The 21,663-nt window shown below is 39.4% G+C and overlaps 1 protein-coding gene across 11 annotated transcripts in view; it reads right to left on the bottom strand.

The window, feature by feature from the left end:
• Positions 1 to 21,663, bottom strand: part of TXNDC16 (thioredoxin domain containing 16) — a 115,672-nt gene that overhangs the window by 88,805 nt on the left and 5,204 nt on the right. For 2 of the 11 annotated variants that reach the window (XM_053595379.1, XM_053595378.1), the window contains exons 2-5: positions 13,701 to 14,008; positions 12,677 to 12,759; positions 5,082 to 5,155; positions 4,165 to 4,239 (exon numbers count right to left, since the gene is read on the bottom strand). In XM_053595379.1, coding sequence (XP_053451354.1) covers positions 4,165 to 4,239; positions 5,082 to 5,155; positions 12,677 to 12,759; positions 13,701 to 13,860 — 392 coding nt within the window. In that variant the 5' untranslated portion in view covers positions 13,861 to 14,008. Of the gene's footprint in view, positions 1 to 4,164; positions 4,240 to 5,081; positions 5,156 to 12,676; positions 12,760 to 13,700; positions 14,009 to 15,184; positions 15,225 to 17,574; positions 17,599 to 20,556; positions 20,774 to 21,663 lie in introns of those variants that run through there. The other 9 variants (XM_053595383.1, XM_053595385.1, XM_053595384.1 and 6 more) reach the window with 7 other exon arrangements.

The raw sequence follows: 21,663 nt of genomic DNA, 5'->3' as shown, positions 1-21,663 counted from the left end.
GGAGAATACTCAGAGACCTAAAAATAGACCTGCCATTCGATCCTATAATTCCTTTACTAGGCATATACCCAGAAGACCAAAAATCACAGTATAACAAAGGCATCTGTACCAGATGTTTATTGCAGCCCAATTCATAATTTCTAAGTCACGGAAGAAGCCCAAGTGCCCATCGACCCACGAATGGACTAGCAAATTGCAGTACATGTATACCATGGAATATTATGCAGCCTTAAAGAAAGATGGAGACTTTACCTCTTTCATGTTTACATGGATGGAGCTGGAATATATTCTTCTTAGCAAAGCATCTCAGGAATGGAAGAAAAAGTATTCAATGTACTCAGCCCTACTATGAAGCTAATGTATAGCTTTCATATGAAGGGTATAACCCAACTGTAGCACAAGACTATGAGGAAAGGGCCAAGGAAGGGGAAGGGAGAGGGGAGGTTATGATGGAGGGAGGGTAATAGGTGGGGCCACATCTACGGTGCATCTTAGAATGGGTACAGGTGAAACTTACTAAAGGCAGAATACAAATGCCTACATACAGTAACTAAGAAAATGCCATGAAGGCTACGTTGAACAGTTTGATGAGAATATTTTAGATTGTATATGAATCCCGCACATTGTACCCCTTGATTGCACTAATGTACACAGCTATGATTTAACAATAAAAAAAAAACTGGTAGGAACCACCTTTGAAAGGTGAGTTCAGAGTACAATAACAAAATTAACAAACTTAGTCCTTTTGTCATACATTGTATTTCCTCTCACAAGCTTATTTCTTGAAAAATTCTTACCAGAAAAATCTTAAAGGCTTAAAACATAAGAGGATTTCTGCTCCTCCCATTTTTAACAACCAAAAAGTGAAGTTTCCAAATTCATCATCCGCCAAATATTCAAGTACCTAATACATGTCGCATACATGTATACTCTGTAGAAGCACTGAAAAGGCCAAGTTTGCAGAGATAATCACCAATACCAATTACAGAGCCACAAGGAATTCAAATCCAACAAGAATTTTTTTATTAAAATTTCCTGGTAAAAAGTGTGTCATCTTCAAACAGGAACGCACTTAACAATATTGCATAGAAACAAATCTGAAACCCAGAAGAAATGAGTAACAGCTCAATAACTATTAAAAATAGATCAGCGTGCGTCCAGGGCAGGAGTCTCAGAGAAAGATACCTCCAAGGCAATGTTCCTCTGAGATTATACAGTAACATCACCTACATACTCAATACTCGGGCTCTGCTATCACAGGAAAAGAACAAAATATTAGGAGGAACTGTGACAGTTAAAAATAATTCCTGTAATAGTTTTGAAGTTCACATTATCATGAGTAGTGTGCTAACTTGAAAGAAACTTATTATCTGACAAAATACAGTACTGTCATAGGAACATGAGGTGCCACGTCTTAATGAAGAGTTAATGGGATTTCACTGTTTCTTACTAGACTATCTTTCCTTTAAGCATCATTCGGCGATTCTTAGGTATTAACAGTGAGCAGGTAAAGAAGAACGGCCTTTCTCTGTGACTGCTGCCTCATGGCAAATCTCCCCAGCTCTCTCCATGAGCTGTCACAGTGTGAGCTCGTTTTTGTTTTTCCTTCTTCACTAAAAGATGAAACTTCTTGCATTTATTAGGAAAAAGACCAACATTTGTTGAGCCCTGGGTAAAATCCACTTTTATGTGTGTTACTTTATTTGATCTTTATAATAAATCTCATGAGAATGCAATTATAACACATAAGGATAGGGAAACGGGCACTCAGAAAGGATAACTGCTCAGATCATACAGCAGAAGATAGGAAATGGGGAGACTTAAATACTTAGTCAACTCCTAGCTGATTCATCTATCACACAACCTTTCAAATTGCATGAAGGGATCACAGTGGTTGCCAGGGGTTGGGAGGAATGAGGGATGGTTAAGAAGGTGGATCACAGATGATATTTAGGGCAGTGAAAATGCTCTCTCTTATACAATAATAATGGATACATGTCATTATACATTTGTCCAAATTCACAGAATGTACACCACCAAGAGTGAACCCTAAAGCAAACTATGGATTTGGGGTGATTATGACACATCAATGTAGGTTCACTAATTCTTCACAAATGTACCAGTCTGGTGGGCGGTGTTGAAAATGGAGGAATCCATGTACGTGTGGGATGGGGGGTATACGGGAAATCTCTATACCTTCCCCCTTAATTTTGCTGTGAACCTGTAACTGCTCTGAACAATTATCTTCACACAAAACAAAACAAAACACTGCCAGAAGGACACACATACAAATTCAGGCACATGGGAAGACACCACGTATGGGATGAGAAGATTCATTATTAACACGTCAACTGTCCCAAGATAACTTATAAATTTAGGCGGAAGAAGAAAGAAGTATACAATCTGATTTAAAATAATAAACATATATAAAATATGTGTGTGTATACATATATATATAAAACATACTGCATAAACTAAACAAAACAATTTCAGCTTTTGTAGCATTTTCTTAGTTATTTTGCTAAGACCTTTACATTCCACATTTACTAGGATTCACATATACCCTTGTAAGATGCACCGCAGGTGTAATCCCATTAATCCCCCTCCCTCAACCTCCCTCCCCCCTCCCTCCCCTCCCCCTATTCTTAGGTTGTAACTGGGTTATGTTAACTAGTGTGATGAAAATGTGTCAAACGATCTATGAACCAAGTGTATGGTGCCCCATGATCATACTAATGTACACAGCTATGATTTAATAAAAATAAATAAATAAAAAAAGTCAAAGCATCGGCTCAAAAACAAAACAAAACAATTTCAGCAATTCTGAAAGGAGAAGTATGAAGGGGCCTAGACTTTTCACATATTACCTTACAAAGCCTCAAGAAATTAAGTCAATGATGCCGGTACACGAATAAACAGAAACAAAAAATCCTCAAACAGCTACAAATCCGTGGACACTTGAGTCCTTAACAAATTATATTTCCTAGCTCTGTCACCAAGGAGAATAGCAGACTGCCTGAAGTCAGGGGTCAACCGCAGGAATGGATCCCAGACAGGACTGAATTCCCAGGACTGAGGGAAGATTCTAGACCAGGGAGCTTAGATCTATTCCCTCTCAGTCAGCACTCAGGTAACTGCTCGGACTAAGAAATCTTTCTGCACTTACTGAGCAGGTACAGAGCTGAAGACTCCAGAAAAAAAATCAGGCTTGGATAAGAAGGCAGCCATGGACTTTAAAAATCTCACTGAGAATAGCAAAGACGAGCTTCTTATACCTGGTACTCGAGTCTGAATATCTGTGTCCTCCCAAAATTCATATGTTGAAATCCTAACCCCCAATGGGATAGTATGAGGAGGTGGGGCCTTTGGGAATGAGATTAGTACCCTTAGAGAAGAGACTCCTGTCTCTCCCACCATGTGAGGACACAGGGAGAATGTTGAGAAATAAATTTCTGCTATTTATAAGCTCCCTAGCCCAGGGTACTTTATGTAATAGCCTGAACACAGTAAGACACTGGCAGATCCCCCCCTCCACAGGTAGGGTCAAGAGCACCTGCATGACCATGGGTCTTGTTAAGTCATTTCCCACTTTTTAATACAAGTATGTACATTTTTCTGTATCTTTTATATTAATGAAATTTTAGATTCTTAATGTAAGAACAAAGAACAATGATTTTATAAAATTAAAATTGATACCTACAAATATAATGTTAAAAGCTAAAATATTTTAATGAATTGTAGTTGCCAAAAATGAAATCAGGCCAGGCATGGTGGCTCACATCTATAAGCCCAGTATTTTGGGAGGCCAAGGCAGGAAGATCACTTGAGGCCAGGAGTTCAAGAGCGATCTGGGTAACATGGCAAGAACCCGTCTCTACAAAAAGCTAAAAAAAAAAAAAACAAAAAAGCCAGGCTTGGCGGCACACGCCTGCAGTGTTGGCTTCTCAGGAGGCTGAGACAGAAGGACTGTTAACACCCTGAAGTCTGAGGTTGCTGTGAGCTATGATGACACCACGTGATCTCAGCTGGGCACACCGTCATCACTAGCCTGGGCAACAGAGTGAAAACTTGTCTAAAATAAATGAAACAAAATGCAATGAAATGAAAATAAAATGAAACAAATAGGTAACAAGTAAATAAGTCAACGGATATGCCTGTACTTACAAGAGAACATGAGCGACGATGGCATTCACATCAAACAAGGTGTCAGTGGGAAACTCTCTGAGCAATATGTTGCCTCTATAAAAATTTTAAAAACATGTTACAGAAATATCTCATTAGAATTCAATTTACCTTTCTCTCTAGGTTAGAAGTTCTTTGATGTCAGAGCCTGTGTCCTACCCCTTACCTCACACCTACCAGAGTGCTGGTACGTAATACACGCTCATATTTATGACATATACACTCAGTAAATACACTGACTTTTAAAAGCTTAGGCTCTGGATGTGGCGAAAAGACTGCTAAAAAAAAAAACAACCTTGAGTCCAATCTCAGCTTTTTACCATCTTCCCTTTAACAACCACACACACACACAGATTCCGCAAACTGGCCGAAAAAGAAGACGAGCAGGAGAGAAAGAAGGATCCCCAGCAGGGAGAAATGAGAGAAAGGAATCTCTCCAGACTTCCCAGGCCAAATCCAAAGGACCTGAGACAGCTCAGCAGACCAACAAAGTCACGTGCAGAGGAATCTGTCGCTGCAACACTGGTAGGTCCTTCAAAACGAAGGGATTTATCTCATACCTAGACACGGATCTGCTCAGAACACTAAATTTGCTAACCAATTTACTAATCTAACCCCACTTACTTACCAGGCACGTACAGGAGAAGTTTACTTAAGAGTCTTACATTATATTCAAAACACCCTGTGAGGTAGGTATTACTCTCCTCATTGTATAAATAAAGAAGTTCAAGTGCAGAGATGTCAGGTTATAAACCTATGACTTGACTTCCTGTTGGGCTTCACACGGCCCCCACGACATGCAACTTTATGCTGGCTCAGGGACAGATAGTTTACATACTGGAATATTCTAGAAGTATAGCTTTACTTTTATCCATCACAATAAAAAAAAAATTGCTTACCTGAATAAATACGCTTTCATCAAATCCTTTTCTTTTCCACAGTAACTTGAAGTTTCTTCTTTGACACAATTAACCTTTAAAAGATTTATATTTAAGGTTTAGCATTTACATGTATCAAAAGGTCAAATTTCCTGGTTAGGGAAACAAGAAAGAGAATTAAACACTGCAGCTTGCCTCCAGGTCAAACTTTGTATTTTACCTTTTTCCTGATTTGGATGCTGTAATTGCTCACTTATTCAAGTGTGTGAGATCATCCAGAGAAAGGCGCCCTTTCTGCACCTAAGGGTTATAGTTAATTGTTCCTAAGAGCTGGTATTTACTTCGATCTTATAGAACAAGTAGGAGGTGACCAAGCAGGGGAGGAGGGACACACTGGAGGGAAGACGTAAAGGGGGAAGACATCAGGAGCCCGGGAGCAGGACGGAGGTGCTGAGGGGGATGGGGACAGCCTCTCAGCCTCAGCGGGTGGAACTCAGGTGGCAGGCACCGCCGGTTTCCTAACCCAAATCCATCCTCCTGTTTTGTTGTGCAACAAAACTTTGCTAAAGGCAAGTACCCCATTAAAAGGCTTTGCTGGGCTCCCCAACAGCCAGGAATGACCAAACAGTGCCAGGAGTGTTCCCGGGATGGAATTCTTAGAAGCCTCTTAACAGGGGGATGAGTGACACTGTGGCTCTTGCTCCTTCTTTCTGACCAAAAAAGACAAGACCACTAGCATACCAGCAGTGACCACAAACTGAAGGCATCTTTAAGGAAGAAACTACTTGCTAAGGACAGCAAGCAGAAAGCATGGACTTGAGTCCCTGATGATGCCTGAGCAGCCATACTGGGCCTGCATTAAGTATTTAATAAGTACGTACAAGGACAATAAAAAAATAAAAAATATTAAAAATATAAGGACAATCCTGGTGGCATAATGAAGATAAAACAGAAGGCAAAAGAGCACAAAATAAGGAGGTGGGTTAAAAGAAAACCACGTTAGTGTAGGTCAAGGATGACGAGGGCCTGAGCACAGCCAGGTGGAAGTGGGGAGAAGAAGAAGAAAGTCAAGGAGTGTCCAGACGGGACAAACGGGCAGCCACCAACATAGCCACCCAAAACCAGGGCTAGAAGAAGTTACTTGGTTTTGCATTTGGTAAGGGTTTTCTCTATTTGAAGATAGGGTCTCTTATTGGTTAATTTTAGTAAGAGTTGAGAAAGCACAATGACAACAGGGAAGTGACATTCGTTTAAATAGGGAACTGACATTCAGAACAGCTATCAGGAATAGAGAAGTGGAACTAACAGAAAATAGCCATACCCTATAAGTGAATTCTAGTGTCTGTAATTTAAGAAAAATCTTTAAGTCAGCGCAAGATGTATTTGATCACCTACCATATGTCAGTTTCTGTTCTAGTCACTGAGGATATAGGTAAGTTCCAAAAAAAAATCTACTGTTAGAACTTACATTCTAAAAGCAGAGACAATTAAAAAACGAATTAGTATGTCACAGTCAGTGCTATAATTTTAAAAATTATAAGGAGACAGCATGTGATAGGGTGGTTTAGATAGGTAATCAGGGAAGGCTTCCCAGAGGAGGTAACACTTATGCAGAGAACTGAGTAGTGAAGTGACGTACACAAACACACAGACGCAGGGCAGAGATGAGCTCTAGGCAGAAGGGAAACACCTGTTAAAGCAGCAGTTCTCAACCTGTGGGTCATGACCCACAGGAACTGTATTAAAGGCTTGCGGCATTAGGAAGGTTGAGAACCACTGCGCTAAAGCCTGGTGATAACAGCACCTCTAGCAGTTTCGAGTAGCAGAAAGATGACCAGGATGTGTCAGGAACAAACTGAGCAAGGTAGAGGGACAGAAAACAAGATCAGAGACAAAGCCAGAACCACGGTAGCAGGAGCTTGTTTTCTAATAACTGTGACGGGGAGCCTCTCCAAACAGGGTGGCGAGGAGTTCTGATATATCTGACTACAAGTGGAGAAGTTGTCTTGGGACAACCGGAGAAAGGCCCATTGTTAGACGGTCACTGCAGTTTCCAGAGGAGAGGTGCAAGTATAGAAATTGGCCAGATTCACAAAGTTTTCATTGCAGAACCTGGTAACAGATGGATTGGTTATGAGAGAAAGAAGAGTGAAGGACGATGTTTTTGTTTGAAAATCTCATTTAACACAGGGATACAGACGAGAGTGAGGCAGCAGCTCCACTGCTGCGATGACGGAAGGGCCTGGAAACAGCCATGGCGACACCAGCTACAACCAGGCTGGTCTGGTTGACAGGCTAAGCCAGTGACACGGGACACAAAAAGAAGGAAACAAAAAGAAGAAAAAGGCAGTGGGACAGATTCAACCCCGGATCCACCTGTGCAGGTGAACTCCTTCCCAGGAAAGAGGACGCAGGAAGTAACAGAGGCCCCGGAGCTGTTCTCAGTGGGTCAGGAACCCCCAAAGCCATGGAGGCGGCTGGCAAGGAAAGCTGCCTATTCTGGGATACACAGCCGTCCCTGAAGTGGGTGAAGTGGTGAACACCCACAGTCTCACGGAGCCTGACAAAGACAACACCCACCAGGAGCCCTGTCCCCTGCCCCGGGGTTTCACCTGGGCGCCCTGGGCCTGGGGGCTGAGGGACCAAGGTGCCCTGAAAGAGCTGCACACCATCCTGAGTGAGTTCCGTGTGGAAGATAATGCCAACAAGTTCCAACGTGGTTCCCCAGGAATTTCTCTAGTGGGCTCTCCAGCCACTAGGCTGGCTCCCCCAGAGGCACTGTGGTGAGTGGTCTCAAGTTGGAAACCAGCTGCATTTATTAGCACCACCTCAGCAGACAACCATGTCTGTGACACAGAAGACAGTGGAAATTAATTTCCCGTGAGTACACAAGAAGCTTTTGCTCCGGCTCGGCACTCGTACCTCAGTGGTTAGGGCACTGGCCACGTGCACCTGGGCTGGCAGGCTCAACCCTGGCCCAGGCCTGCTAAAACAATGACAAGAACAGCAACAACAAAAAAAATAGCCAGGCATTGAGGCAGGCGCCTGTAGTCTCAGCTACTTGGGAGGCCGAGGCAAGAGAATCGCTTAGGCCCAATAGTTTGAGGTTGCTGTGAGATGTGACTCTACCAAAGGCAACATAATGAGACTCTGTCTCAAAAAAAAAAAAAAAAAAGAAGCAACAGCAGCAGCATCTGTGCTCCAAGAAGGTGGTGGCTCCAGTCCCGATCTGACAGAGAACCAGGCAGGGTCACCTGTACAGCGTTTCCCAAGCTGTTTACACTGCCAGCTGGTGCGACCGAAGCCTGTGGCACCAGCAGGTGCTGCCATTGGTCCCCTGGAAGCTCACTAAAGCTCTCCCACTTGAGTGGAAATGTGACCATCCAGTGTGCAGCAAAGCTCTACCAACTGCCAGAGACTCCCAAGACAGCTGGGAAGGTAATCGAAGGTCTCTATCTCCTCCGCTGAACTTGACAGAGGCTGCGACCAGCGGGAACAAAGGACCTTCCAGTAGTGCACCAGCTCCTCACCAGGTGTGTGGCAGCTTCGCCTGTCAGTCAGGCGGAACACTAGGGCCACCCCAGGAGGGGACCATCCACGTCTTCACGATGGAGAACGCAAATTGAGAGGTGACAGGTCTCCTGAGCTTTCACACACCTGCCTCCACCATCATGAACCATCTGATCCACCATTGCACATTCTTTCTACAATGTGCAAACCCAGACCCATCTTCTAGATCCCAGGAGCGATGCCCTTGTTCTTGCCAGAATGAAAGGGTTGGACATGTTCAATGTGCTGGATCTCTTGGAGAATAAAACCTTCCTGGAGAGGCTCAAGTTCAGCAGAGGAGATAACAGACCTGTGATTACCTTCCCAGCGGCAACTGCCAGCATGGGGGCAGGGAAGGCTGGGCTGGTGCTACAGTAACCAGTCGCCAGTGAGATTCTGGATAAAGCCACTGAGAATTCCAACCAGGAAACAGAACCCCACAAAATGGTCCCATTTTCACAAACATGAGAATCTCTATCAAAGGGAACAGCGTGAACTAGCTTTACCAGACAGCCAGTGAACTTGACAGTCTATCGCAACAGCTCGGGCTGTGTGGTGTCACCTTTAGCCATGTCTCTGGTCCCCCTGTTTTCCAGTTAATCACATCCTCATGCCCGTGATCATGGGAATGTAACTGCAGAAAACCAACTCATGATTGGCACTATGGAGTTAACAGGTGAATCATAAAAGTGTATGTTATATATGTAAATATTTTAACTCTCTTTCATGTTCCAAATGTAAATATATATATGTACATGTACACACTTACTAATACAGCTACACTAGACTTCTTTTGGTTATCCCTTGTATAATGTATCTTTCTCCTTCACTTACTTTGAAGACTCTGAAGCCTTTATCTTAGTCCCATTCTAAGCAGCACACTGTTGGATATGGTGGCTGTGTTCAGCTTGATGATCTCTGTCTTAACTAGAACATGTGATACATTTACATTTTACTGTTTCCTTTATCTACCTCTGTCTCTTTTTTTTTTTCTTTTGTGCAGTTTTTGGCTGGGTCTGGGTCTGAACCCACCACCTCCAGCATATGGGGCTGGCGCCCTACTCCTTTGAGCCACAGGCACCACCCTACCTCTGTCTCTTGCCATCTTAACTTATGGAAAGTCTCAAATGCTTCTTTTTATGAAGTCTTTCCCAATACCACCTGTGACTTTCTACCTCAAAATTAAGATACAGGCTTTCTTTCCTTTAAAGCTCTACTGCATGATCAGGTTCTGCTAATTTAAAATAAAATGACTTGTGAGTATGTTTTATTCTCCTTATTTAGGCTATAAACTCTCCACAGGAAAGGACTGAGTCATCGTCTTCATTCTATCCAAAAGAAAACTAAGTGCTGTAAGCTCATTTCAGTCTGACAAATATGTATTTATGGAGCATCTGCTATGTGCCAAGCACTGAGCTAGGTACCAGTACAGGTCTGTCTGATGCCCCCCGTCGCCCTTCCAAAGAGCTCAGCATCCTCACCATAAAATAGTTCATAAGTGCAACAGCCTGGGCAGGAAGCTTAACGTTAATATTCTACTACAGTTACCAGATGCACAGTTATTAGTCATTAGTCTACCAGTTACTAAAGAAACAGCATAATTACCTCTTTTCGATTTCCCACCAACCTAATATTTATTTTTTTTATACATAGTGTATGAAAGAAACATATTGTTAAAAATTAGGAAAAACCTTATTCACAGCATTAGTATTGACATATATCTTTCCATTTAAAAAAAATTACACTTTTACATAGTTGTGGTCAAACTAATTGCACAGCTTTTAGTTACGCCCTCGCTTCAACTCACTTGCTCCGTTTTAACTTACTGTGAAAACCTTTCCTAAGGATTTCACTGGATGAGGGGCCTCTACTCTGGATTGCAGTCTGTCTCCTACTCTAGGTTACAACACAATTTAAGAGCTCATGAACGGTACCACACCTAAGGGGACGGGTGGGTGACAGTTTAGGAAGGTGGAGACATTCAGTTCACCGTGCCACATGCATCTGAAGGGCCATGTCGCTTGGATAAAAGGAAGAGGGCTTACGTGGTACTTTCCCAGAGGGGAAATCAGAGGGACATCCAGATCCACAGAGTCGGCCAGGCATAGTGGTTCACGACTGCACTCTGGGAGGCTAAGGTGGGTGGATCTCTTGAGCTCAGGAGTTGGAACCCAGCCTGATCAAGATTGAGACCCTGTCTCTACCAAAAATAGAAAAATTGGCCAGGTGTGATGGTGGGAACCTGCAGTCCCAGCCACGTGGCAGGATGAGACAGGAGTATTGCTTGTGCCCTGGAGGTTGCTGTGAGCTACGATGATGTTACAGCACTCTACCCAGGGTGACCAGAGCCAGGCTGTCTCAAAACAACAATAAAACACAATAAAAACAGGTCCACAAAGTCCAGACATGGTTCAAAAAGGGAGCCATTCATTTGACAAATACATACTGTACATTTTCTGTATGTCAGGTATAATCTGCTCTTTGTATATACTTAATATCAATTGTTGTGCATTTTACATCAGAACACCTAGCCCAGTATCTTAAAGATTTTTTTTTTTTTAATTGTTGGGGATTCATAGAGGGTACAATAAGCCAGGTTACGCTGATTGCAATTGTTAGGTAAAGTCCCTCTTGCAAGTATCTTAAAGATTTAAATACTAGATGGAAAAAAACACCTGGTGGCAATGTTGTAAATAAATCTGGATTAGCAGTACAAAAACACACTGTAAGAGCATCAGAAACCGAAAAACAGATGAGGAGAGAATTCACTTTATTTTTCCAAGACTCCTAAGTCCACATGCATACCAATAAATTATAAGAAAACGTTTATTTGCTGATCACTGTTTGAATCTCGGAATTCCCCATAGATGATACTGATAGAAAATGCTAACCCACCATGATGATAAAAATCAGTCATTTTTGAATCTTCATTAACACTTGAACTATTGTATAAATGAATCAGCAGTAACAATTGAAAATTCCTTTTCACTCCTCATACAATTTAACTTCCAGTTTCAATCATCCAATGTTAAAAGTCTAAAGTATCCTCCTGGGTGAAAAGTGCACGACAACCATGTAGATGGTCAAGCACGATAATGGTTTTTAGCTGGCAGTGAAAAACAGCTGCAGCTTAGTACTTAAACCAACCTAATACTTAATTTCTAAATTTCAGCTTAAAATTGTATTCAAAGGTCCTTGGAGATGAGTGTCATTATTTTAAATGAGACCTCATTAAAAAATGGCACATTAAAAACATAGGTTTTTTTTAAAAGTCACATAGCCAAGGTTAGTTAACCTTTCTATGTCTCCTGTCCTGGGAAATGCAGCCAGAGTCTAAGAGAGACGTGCTGCGTCTCTCAGTGAAGGGAGGCAAATGAACCAGGTGTACCCATACACAGAACGCCGGGCAGGCGCTAATGCAAAGGAATCTAACCTCAGGGGTTACTTCTCATTCAGCTTCCTGGGGTTTAAATTCCATACTTAAGTTACAGAAAAGACTACACAGTTATGTGATCCATGATGCATGTGGAAATTTTCCATAATGCTCCATGGAAAGTTTGAACGTTTTTTGAGAAAAAAAATTAAATAAGTAATTTCAAGTTGAGTTGTTCTAACTTTGCTCTAAAAATAAATGTGAGAAACCTGCACATAAGCAATTATAAAGACTAACAAGAAAAGAAAAACATTCTTTAGTTACCTCAATTTTGTTACTTCCATTTGTCCTAATAGAAAATTAATAAATAGTTGAATTTTGAACTATTAAGAAATATTCATCAGACAAAATGGAACATCTAACTATTGGTATGAAAGGTGATACAAAAGGCCCAATAGTATGATTTACAAAAAAAGGTAAACGCTAAGCTAAAAACTTGTAAACAGCTTTTCCCCCCTCTATGTGTACCATGTTATATAATAATCTGAAATTATCTTTCTGTGCTTCTGTTTATTTTTATGAAAAAAATATTCTTGCAGTTTGGAAACAGATGTAGAACAAAAGTGCTCTCAGTCTTAATCCATATATGTTGTTCAGTAGGTCACTAATTTTACTAATGTAAATATCTCTCTACCTTTGCAACTGAAATTCCATAGTCCTGGAGAGGTTTAACAGCCTCTTTCAGTTCTTCAAGAAATACAGATGTACTTGGAGAACCTAAAATAAGATATAGTTTATGAATGTTTACGAATCAATTGCCCCTTAAAAAAGATGAATTTTTAAAATTAGAGCCAAAATATGCAGACACAGAGAAATATATTTATTTGTCCAACTATCCTGCAATGGCCCATATCTGAGGGACTGAACACACCCAGTTACATCTTTTCATGCTTATTTCCCTATTGCCTCATTATTCTTATTTCTAATGTTTTTGTCACGATATAATTTTGCAAGTGACATGAAAATCTTTCTAAAACAAGATTATGATAAATCAACGTTTAATTTGAACCTAAATGGCATACACAAAGCACTTGTACACATACAAACTTTAAAGATTATTTTTAAATATAATTATCAAGATACAATTATAATAAAGGAAGCAACAGAAATGGGAATTCAATTCACTTACTAATTCCAAGAAAAGTATTTTTAAGGCATGAAGACCTAAATAAGACTATTACAATTAGTTACGTTCAATAGTTACATCAGCTATTTCAGTATAATTAATGATATAACTAAACTGGAGTATTAAATTAAAGCATTACTAACACATTTAAAGTTTTAAAAAAACTTTTAAAATATTTACATGCTAAGAGCATGAGAAAGCCTACTCCCAGAAATGACTAGATGAAATTCAGATGTCATGTCAGCAGCTAATTCCTATCTAGTATTTACTATACAGTAAGTATAGTATAAGAATACTTATTTAATGCTTACAACAAACTTAAAAAGTACTGCTGTTTCTTAATAAGTCATGAAAAGACATATAGATCACACCGCAGGCCAAGTGGCAGAGTCCAGGTTCAAATCCAGGCAGGCAGTTTATAGTAACAGCTTTCCAGCACTACTGATCCTGATAGTAAGTGACCACTGAGCTTATTGACTGAACAGCAATCCAAACATCGCAAAAAACATACTAGATTCTAAAAAATACTTACCAGCTTGACAAAAATAAGCTAAAGAGGCTTTTCCCGGTTTCAATGTACTGAAATATTTCTGAGGACTTAGTTCTGGTAGAGAGTTTGCTGTTGACTTGCAAAAAATGCATGTTATGACAAAACAAATCCCAGCTCCAAACACACTGCAGCTGGAAGACATCACTGGCCACAGCACACTCAAGCCAGCAGGCGTTTGGTCTTCTCTGTTCACTGCTGTGTTCTGCTGCCCATGAGGATACTTGGCACAGAGTAGGTATTCACCAAAGTTCTGCTGAATGAATTTGTAAAATGAATCAATGAAGTGAAACCTACAAAAAGAAAAGTTATTGCTCATATTATTTAATTATTTTATTTTATTTTATTTTGCTGGTACTTTACTGTTTCCTTCTAGTAAAAGTTTGAGGGAGAGAGGATATATGAAGGCTTTCCGGTAAGTATCCAGCCATTGTTAATACAACTTTTCATATGACATGGCTGGTACCTCCCAGACAGCTCTCATATAAAAACGCTGATTTCAAGACAGAGCCACTTAGCCCCACCACACCAAGCAGGTCCCCAGTTTCTCAGGCCGTAGCATGGTACAGGTCCTTTGCAAAGCTCTAGGGGAAACAGTACAGACTCCAGTCCCAGCTCTTGGACAAAGGGCTGGTTCATCACTACTCCAGGAGCCCCCAACCCAACTTCACCTTATCTGTTCATCTAGCCAAACAGTGTAAAATAATCATGGGGCAGAATCAGCGGAAAAACTCTTGTAACATGAATAACCAGAGTAGATCAACTCCCCTAAGGAACGATATGGTGGACACAAGTGAAGATTCCATTCATAAACAGATGGCTGAGCTGTCAGAAATTGAATTAAGAGTTTGGATTGCAAATAAGATTAATAGAATGGATGTAAAGTTGGAATTAGAAATTCAAGGAACATTTCAAAAGTTGTCTCAAGAATTCAATGAACTCAAAGACAAAATCACCAAAGATTTTGAAACATTGAGACAAGAATTTGTAGCCCTCAAAGATCTGAGAAATACAGTAGAATCCCTCAGTAACAGAATGGAGCAGGCAGAAGAAAGGATTTCTTTTTTTTTTTTTTAGACAGAGTCTCAAGTTGTCGCCCTGGGTAGAGTGCTGTGGTATCACAACTCACAGCAACCTCCAACTCCTGGGCTCAAGCGATTCTCCTGACTCCACCTCCCAAGCAGCTGGGACTACAGGCACCCGCCACAACACCCAGCTATTTTTTGGTTACAGCCGTCATTGTTGTCTGGTGGGCCCGGGCTGGATTCCAACCCGCTAGCTCAGGTGTATGTGGCTGGCACCTTAGCCACTTGAACCCCAGGCGCCAAGCCAGAAGAAAGGATTCCTGACATTGAAGACAAAGCTTTTGAATGCTCCCAAACACTCAAAGAGGAAGAGAAGTGAAGAGCAAAAACGAGTCTTTTTTTTTCAGAGAGCTCTGGGATAATTCAAAGAAAACTAATATTCACCTTATAGGAATTCCTGAAGGTGATGAGGTGGTTTCAAAAGGCACAGAGGCTCTACTTCATGAGATAAAGAAGGAGAACTTTCCAGACATGACAGGAGATTCTGAAATTTAGATAGCAGACAGTTTCAGAACCCCAGCATGACTCAACCTGAATAAGATATCTCCTAGGCACATTATAATTAACTTCACCAAAGTTAAAATGAAGGAGAAAATTCTGAAAGCAGCCAAACATAAGAAAACCATAATCTACAAGGGCAAGAATATTAGAATGACTGCATAATTCTCTGCTAAAACCGTTCAAGCTAGAAGAGGATGGTCATCGACTTTTAATCCCCTAAAACAAAATAACTTTCAACCCAGGATTCTGTATCCAGTGAAACTAAGTTTCATTTATGATGGAGAAATTAAATATATATATATTTTTTTGCCATTTCTGGCCGGGGCTGGGTTTGAACCCACCACCTCTGGCATAAGGGCTGACGCCCTATTCCTTTGAGCCACAGATGCCACCCGAGAAACTAAATACTTTAATAACATTCACATGTTGAAGAAATTTGCCATAACTAAACCAGCTCTCCAGGATATTCTTAGACCTATCCTCCATAATGACCAGTGCAATTCTCCACCACAAAAGTAAACTCACTCAGAAACCTTTTATAAATTCCAACTTCCACAGCTGCGAAAGGATTAAAAATGTCCTGGACTTTCGAAAAACTCGATACCCAAAATTCTACCAGGCTTATCAATATTTACAATTAATGGGAATGGCTTAAATTGTCCTCTAAAAAGGTGCAGGTTGGCTGACTGGACACAAAAATTCAGGTCAGATAGCTGTTGCATACAAGAATCTCATCTTACCTTAAAAGATAAATACAGTCTCAGGGTGAAGGGATGGCCATCTATATTTCAGGCAAATGGAAATCAGAAAAAAGCAGGTGTTGTAATTTTATTCACAGATACAATAGGCTTTAAACCAACAAAAGTAAGGAAAGATAAGGATGGTCACTTCATATTTGTTAAGGGTAACACTCAACATGATGAGATTTCAATTATTAACATTTATGCACCCAACCAGAATGAGCCTCAATTTATAAGAGAGACTCTAACAGACATGAGCAACTTGATTTCTTCCAGCACCATAATAGTCAGAGATTTTAATATTTCTTTGGCATTGTTGGATAGATCCTCCAGTAAGAAGCTAAGCAAAGAAATTTTAGACTTAAACTTAACGATTCAACAATTGGATTTAACAGACATATAGAGAACATTCCATTCTAACAAAACTGAATACACATTCTTCTCATCAGCCCATGGAACATACTCTAAAATTGATCACATCTTAGGTCACAAGTCTAACCTTAGCAAATTTAAAAGAATAGAAATTATTCCTTTCATCTTCCCAGACCATCATGGAATAAAAGTTAAACTCAATAACAACAGGAATCTGCATACTCATACAAAAACATAGAAACTAAATAACCTTAATGCTGAATAACAGCTGGGTCATAGACGAGATTAAGAAGTACCAAATTTTTGGAACAAAATGACAATGAAGACATGAATTATCAGAACCTCGGGGATACTGCAAAGGCAATCCTAAGTAGGAAATTTACAGCTCTACAAGCCTTCCTCAAGAGAACGGAAAGAGAAGAAGTTAACAACTTAATGGGACATCTCAAGCAACTAGAAAAGGAAGAACATTCCAATCCTAAACCTAGCAAAATAAAAGAAATAACCAAAATTAGAGCAGAATTAAATGAAAATGAAAACAAAAGGGTTATACAACAGATCAAAAAGTTGGATTTTTTAAAAGGTCAATAAAATAGATAAACCTTTGGCTAACCTAATCAGGAAAAAAAAAAGAGTAAAATCTCTAATTTCATCAATCAGAAATGATAAAGACGAAATAACAACAGACTCCTCAGAAATTCAAAAAATCCTTAGTGAATATTACAGGAAACTCTATTCTCAGAAATATGAAAATCTGAAAGAAACAGACCAATACTTGGAAACATGCCACCTTCCTAGACTTAGCCAGAATGAAGTGGAAATGTTGAACAGGCCTATATCAAGTTCTGAAATAGCAGCAACCATACAAAATCTCCCTAAAAAGAAAAGCCTGGGACCAGATGGCTTCATATCAGAATTCTACCAAACTTTTAAAAAGGAACTAATACCTATATTACTTAACCTTTTTCAAAATATAGAAAAAAGATGAAATACTACCCAACACATTCTATGAAGCAAACATCACCTTGATCCCCAAACCAGGAAAAGACCCAACAAGAAAAGAAAATTATAGCCCAATATCATTAATGAATATTGATGCAAAAATAGTCAACAAGAGGTGGTGCCTGTGGCTCAAAGGAGTAGGGTACCGGCCCCACATACCAAAAGTGGCAGGTTCAAATCCAGCTCTGGCCCAAAACTGCAAAAAAACAAACAAAAAATATTCAACAAGACCCTAACAAACAAAATCCAGCAACACATCAAACAAATTATACACCAGGACCAAGTGGGTTTTATCACAGGGTCTCAAGGCTGGTTCAATATATGTAAATCTATAAATATAATTCAGCACATAAACAAATTAAAAAACAAAGACCATATGATTCTCTCAATTGATGCAGAAAAAGATTTTGATAATATCCAGCATCCCTTCATGATCAGAACACTTTTAAAAATGGGCATAGAAGGGATATTTCTTAAATTGATAGAGGCCATCTACAGCAAACCCACAACCAGTATCATATTGAATGGAGTTAAATTGAAATCATTTCCACTCAGATCAGGAACCAGGCAAGGTTGCCCATCATCTCCATTGCTTTTTAACATTGTAACGCAAGTCTTAGCCATCACAATTAGGCAAGAAAAGGTGATCAAGGGTATCCACATAGGGTCAGAAGAGATCAAACTTACACTCTTTGCAGATGATATAATTGTATATCTGGAAAAGACCAGGGATTCTACTATAAAACTCTTAGAAGTGATCAAGGAATACAGTAGCGTCTTGGGTTACAAAATCGACACTCATAAATCTGTAGCCTTTATATATATGAACAATAGTCATGGTGAAAAAACAGTGAAGGACTCTATTCCTTTCACAGTAGTGCCAAAGAAGATGAAGTATTTGGGAGTTTACCTAAAAAAGGATGTGAAAGATCTTTATAAAGAGAACTATGAAACTCTAAGGAAAGAAATAGCTGAAGATCTTAACAAATGGAAAAACATACCACGATTCTTCTCATGGTTGGGAAGAATCAACATTGTTAAAATGTCCATACTACCAAAAAAAAAAAAAAAGTCCATACTACCCAAAGCAATATACAATTTTAATGCAATCCCTATTAAAGCTCCATGGTCATATTTTAAAAAATAAAATAAAAATGCTGATTTGGCTCAGCGCCGTAGCACAGTGGTCATGAGCCAGCCACATACAACAAGGGGGCAGGTTCGAACATGGTCCAGGCCAGCTAAATAACACCTAAACAACTGCAACAAAAAATAGCCGGGCATTGTGGAGGGCGCCTGTAGTCCCAGCTACTTGGGAGGCTGAGGCAAGAGAATCGCTTAAGCCCAAGAGTTTGAGGTTGCTGTGAGCTGTGACACCCCAGCACTCTATTGAGGATGACACAGTGAGACTCTGTCTCAAAATAAATAAATAAAATAAAATAAAAACACTGATTTGATAATACTACTGATTTGATACTTATAAAGATAGCAAAGATAACTAGAAAATAACTAAGTATTTCGAATTGGAAAGATATTTACTGGAGTGTAGTACACTAATTGTCAGTTTTAAGGGTTCTAAAATTCTCAAACATTATCCAAAATCCATCTTTTAAAGTGGTCATTTTATCTTTGTCTATTGATAGCTGATTTATAATAAATACTCAAATAGTTACTTAATACCAGTAACATAGGAGACATCCAAAATATGTCTAGTATGTTTAGTTTCTTTGTGCTTTAAATCCCCTAGAAGACGCCTGTTATAACTAAGAACATTCCTTCTAAATATACATACACATTTATAATGTTTAAGGGTTAGATTGCTTTATACTGCTTAGAAATGTAATACCTATTCAACTCATACTTCAATTTGACTCTATGTCCCGAGCTCAGATTCTGCATCCTTATTCCCTTGCTGCCCTCTGCATCGCCTGTCAATTCTCTCTGTTTTCTATTTTGCTACTTCCATGTTTTTCTTAAGCAACTTCAAGATATTCTTCTACTGATGATCTATTGTTATCCTAGTTTACAAAAAAGATAGCTTACGAAAATTAGCGTAATGTACAAATATCATACTTCTAGAGAAAAATATATATCCACAGATGAGAAGTTTGTTTTAATTTTTTCTTAATTTCAAATAAGACCCATATCTTTCAAATGCAAAATCACTATCTCAAAATAGGCAATAGGGAAAAATAGCAAAAAATTATTTTCATATACACATATGGATAGGTGAATAGAGTAGAATTTTTCAATAAAGAATAAAATGACAAAAGAATAAAAATGTATGGAAAAATCCTGTTAAACTGGATATTTACCATGGCCATTCGATATAATCAAGAAGAACTTAATACCTCTCCTTAACGAGCAGGTATTCCTACAAAAGGAGCTAATTACCTATTGATAACTGTCTAATAATTCTGTTCATTAGAACTAATATATATCAAATAGTGAACAAATCTACCATCAATGTTTAAGGAGTCAAAAGTTCAAAAACTCAAAAGTAAAACGAGGAGTGAGAACTGTGAGAGGTGTATAAAAATGTAATTTTAATGATATAATTAAGGGGTATCCTTGACATTAAAATTGATTATACATTATAACCATTTTAAACCAGCCTATTTTAAAGCCACTTTAAATTAATGGAGATGTTTTAAAATAGGTCATCCACTATTTTCTTCATATTCTGGAGAGAAATGCATGCATTTCCAAGACTAAGAGAATAAGTGCATAGCATTCATTACTATATATAAAGTAAATATAACCTAATTAAACTGTAAAACATTAAAAGCACAATTGAAAAATTCATGTACAAAAGTATCATTTTCTCCAACTAAGAAAATGCCATGAAGGCTACGTTGAACAGTTTGATGAGAGTATTTCAGATTGTGTATGAAACGAGCACACTGTACCCCTTGATTGCACTAATGTACACAGCTATGATTTAACAATAAAAAAATGGAAAAAGAAAAAAACAAAAGTATCATTTTCTCTGGCCCTCAGGTTACAATTCAATTATTTTAATGCTAAGCTGGACGTATCAACACACTCTTTTCCCCTAGAAAGTACTATGTAGCAGCAAGCTGCACATTCAACGCTGACTTTCCCACATCTCCCACTCATTAGACAAATGAGATTACATACGTGAAAGCGCTGTGCCTTTGGTCAATTAGAGACGCTCGTGATCATTCTTACACACGTTTAGAGATCAGTAGCAATCTTTGGTTTGTTCCATCTTTGATAACAGTTGATTATTTTAAAAATTACTTCAAGCAGAGAGTACAGCATGGATCGGCTAGAAATAGAATTTATGTCTTCATAAAGAAATAAACACTGAATAATTATTTAATCAAAACCATAACCACAGGTGAGAGGATGAGGAGACAGAAAATAAGGGAACAAGCAGTTGGGGTGGGAAAGAGATGAAAGAACTAAATCTTTACCTTTCCCAAGACCAAAACCCAAGTGTATTGGAAATAAGAAGGTCAAGGCCAAAACAATCAGTGAGCTGTTAAAAGTAACTGACTCTTAGGAAGAAGAAATGGGGGTTGGGGGAAGGAAGGTGCCAAGGGGACTTTTAAAGCCTTTGACGTAGAAACCATCTGACTTCTTTAAATAGTATACTTTTTCACTTTGATTTAAAAAATAAAAAAAACAACTATTCCTACTAGTAGTGCATCATCAAATCTTCCATACGACGCGTATTAATCCAATCTACCCCGTGGGGCCACAGGCATGGAAACTGAATCCCATTTTCCAGAAACCAGCTCTACATAAAAAGATCACTGAAATAAAGGGATGGGAATATGAGTGAGTCAAAGAGTATGAGTGAGAACAGACTCCTCCAGTAACTAGAAAAGGGAATAAGAACCAATACTTAATACTTCAAAAATCTAAATATCAGCACCAAGTAATGAGAACCTTGGGAGAAAGGCAACCTTATTTCTTAGGTGGGGCAGTTCATCTGTCTAGTTCTGATTCTTCACTAAAATATTATAAGGTAGGGTTGGTGCCTGTAGCACGGTGGTTATGGCACCAGCCACAGACAGTGAGGCTGGCAGGTTCGAACCCAGCCTGGGTCACCTAAACAACGACAACTGCAACAAAAATAGCCAGGCCTTGTGGCGGGCGCCTGTAGTCCCAGCTACTTGGGAGGCTGAGGCAAGAGAATCACTTAAGCCCACGAGTTTGTGGTTGCTGTGAGCTGTGATGCCACAACACTCTACCCAGGGTGACATAGTGAGACTCTGT

The sequence above is a fragment of the Nycticebus coucang genome, chromosome 6, assembly GCF_027406575.1.
Source record: "Nycticebus coucang isolate mNycCou1 chromosome 6, mNycCou1.pri, whole genome shotgun sequence".
Classification (NCBI taxonomy): domain Eukaryota; kingdom Metazoa; phylum Chordata; class Mammalia; order Primates; family Lorisidae; genus Nycticebus; species Nycticebus coucang.
Note: the sequence above shows the minus strand (reverse complement) of the source record. Positions and strands in the feature narration are given on the sequence as shown.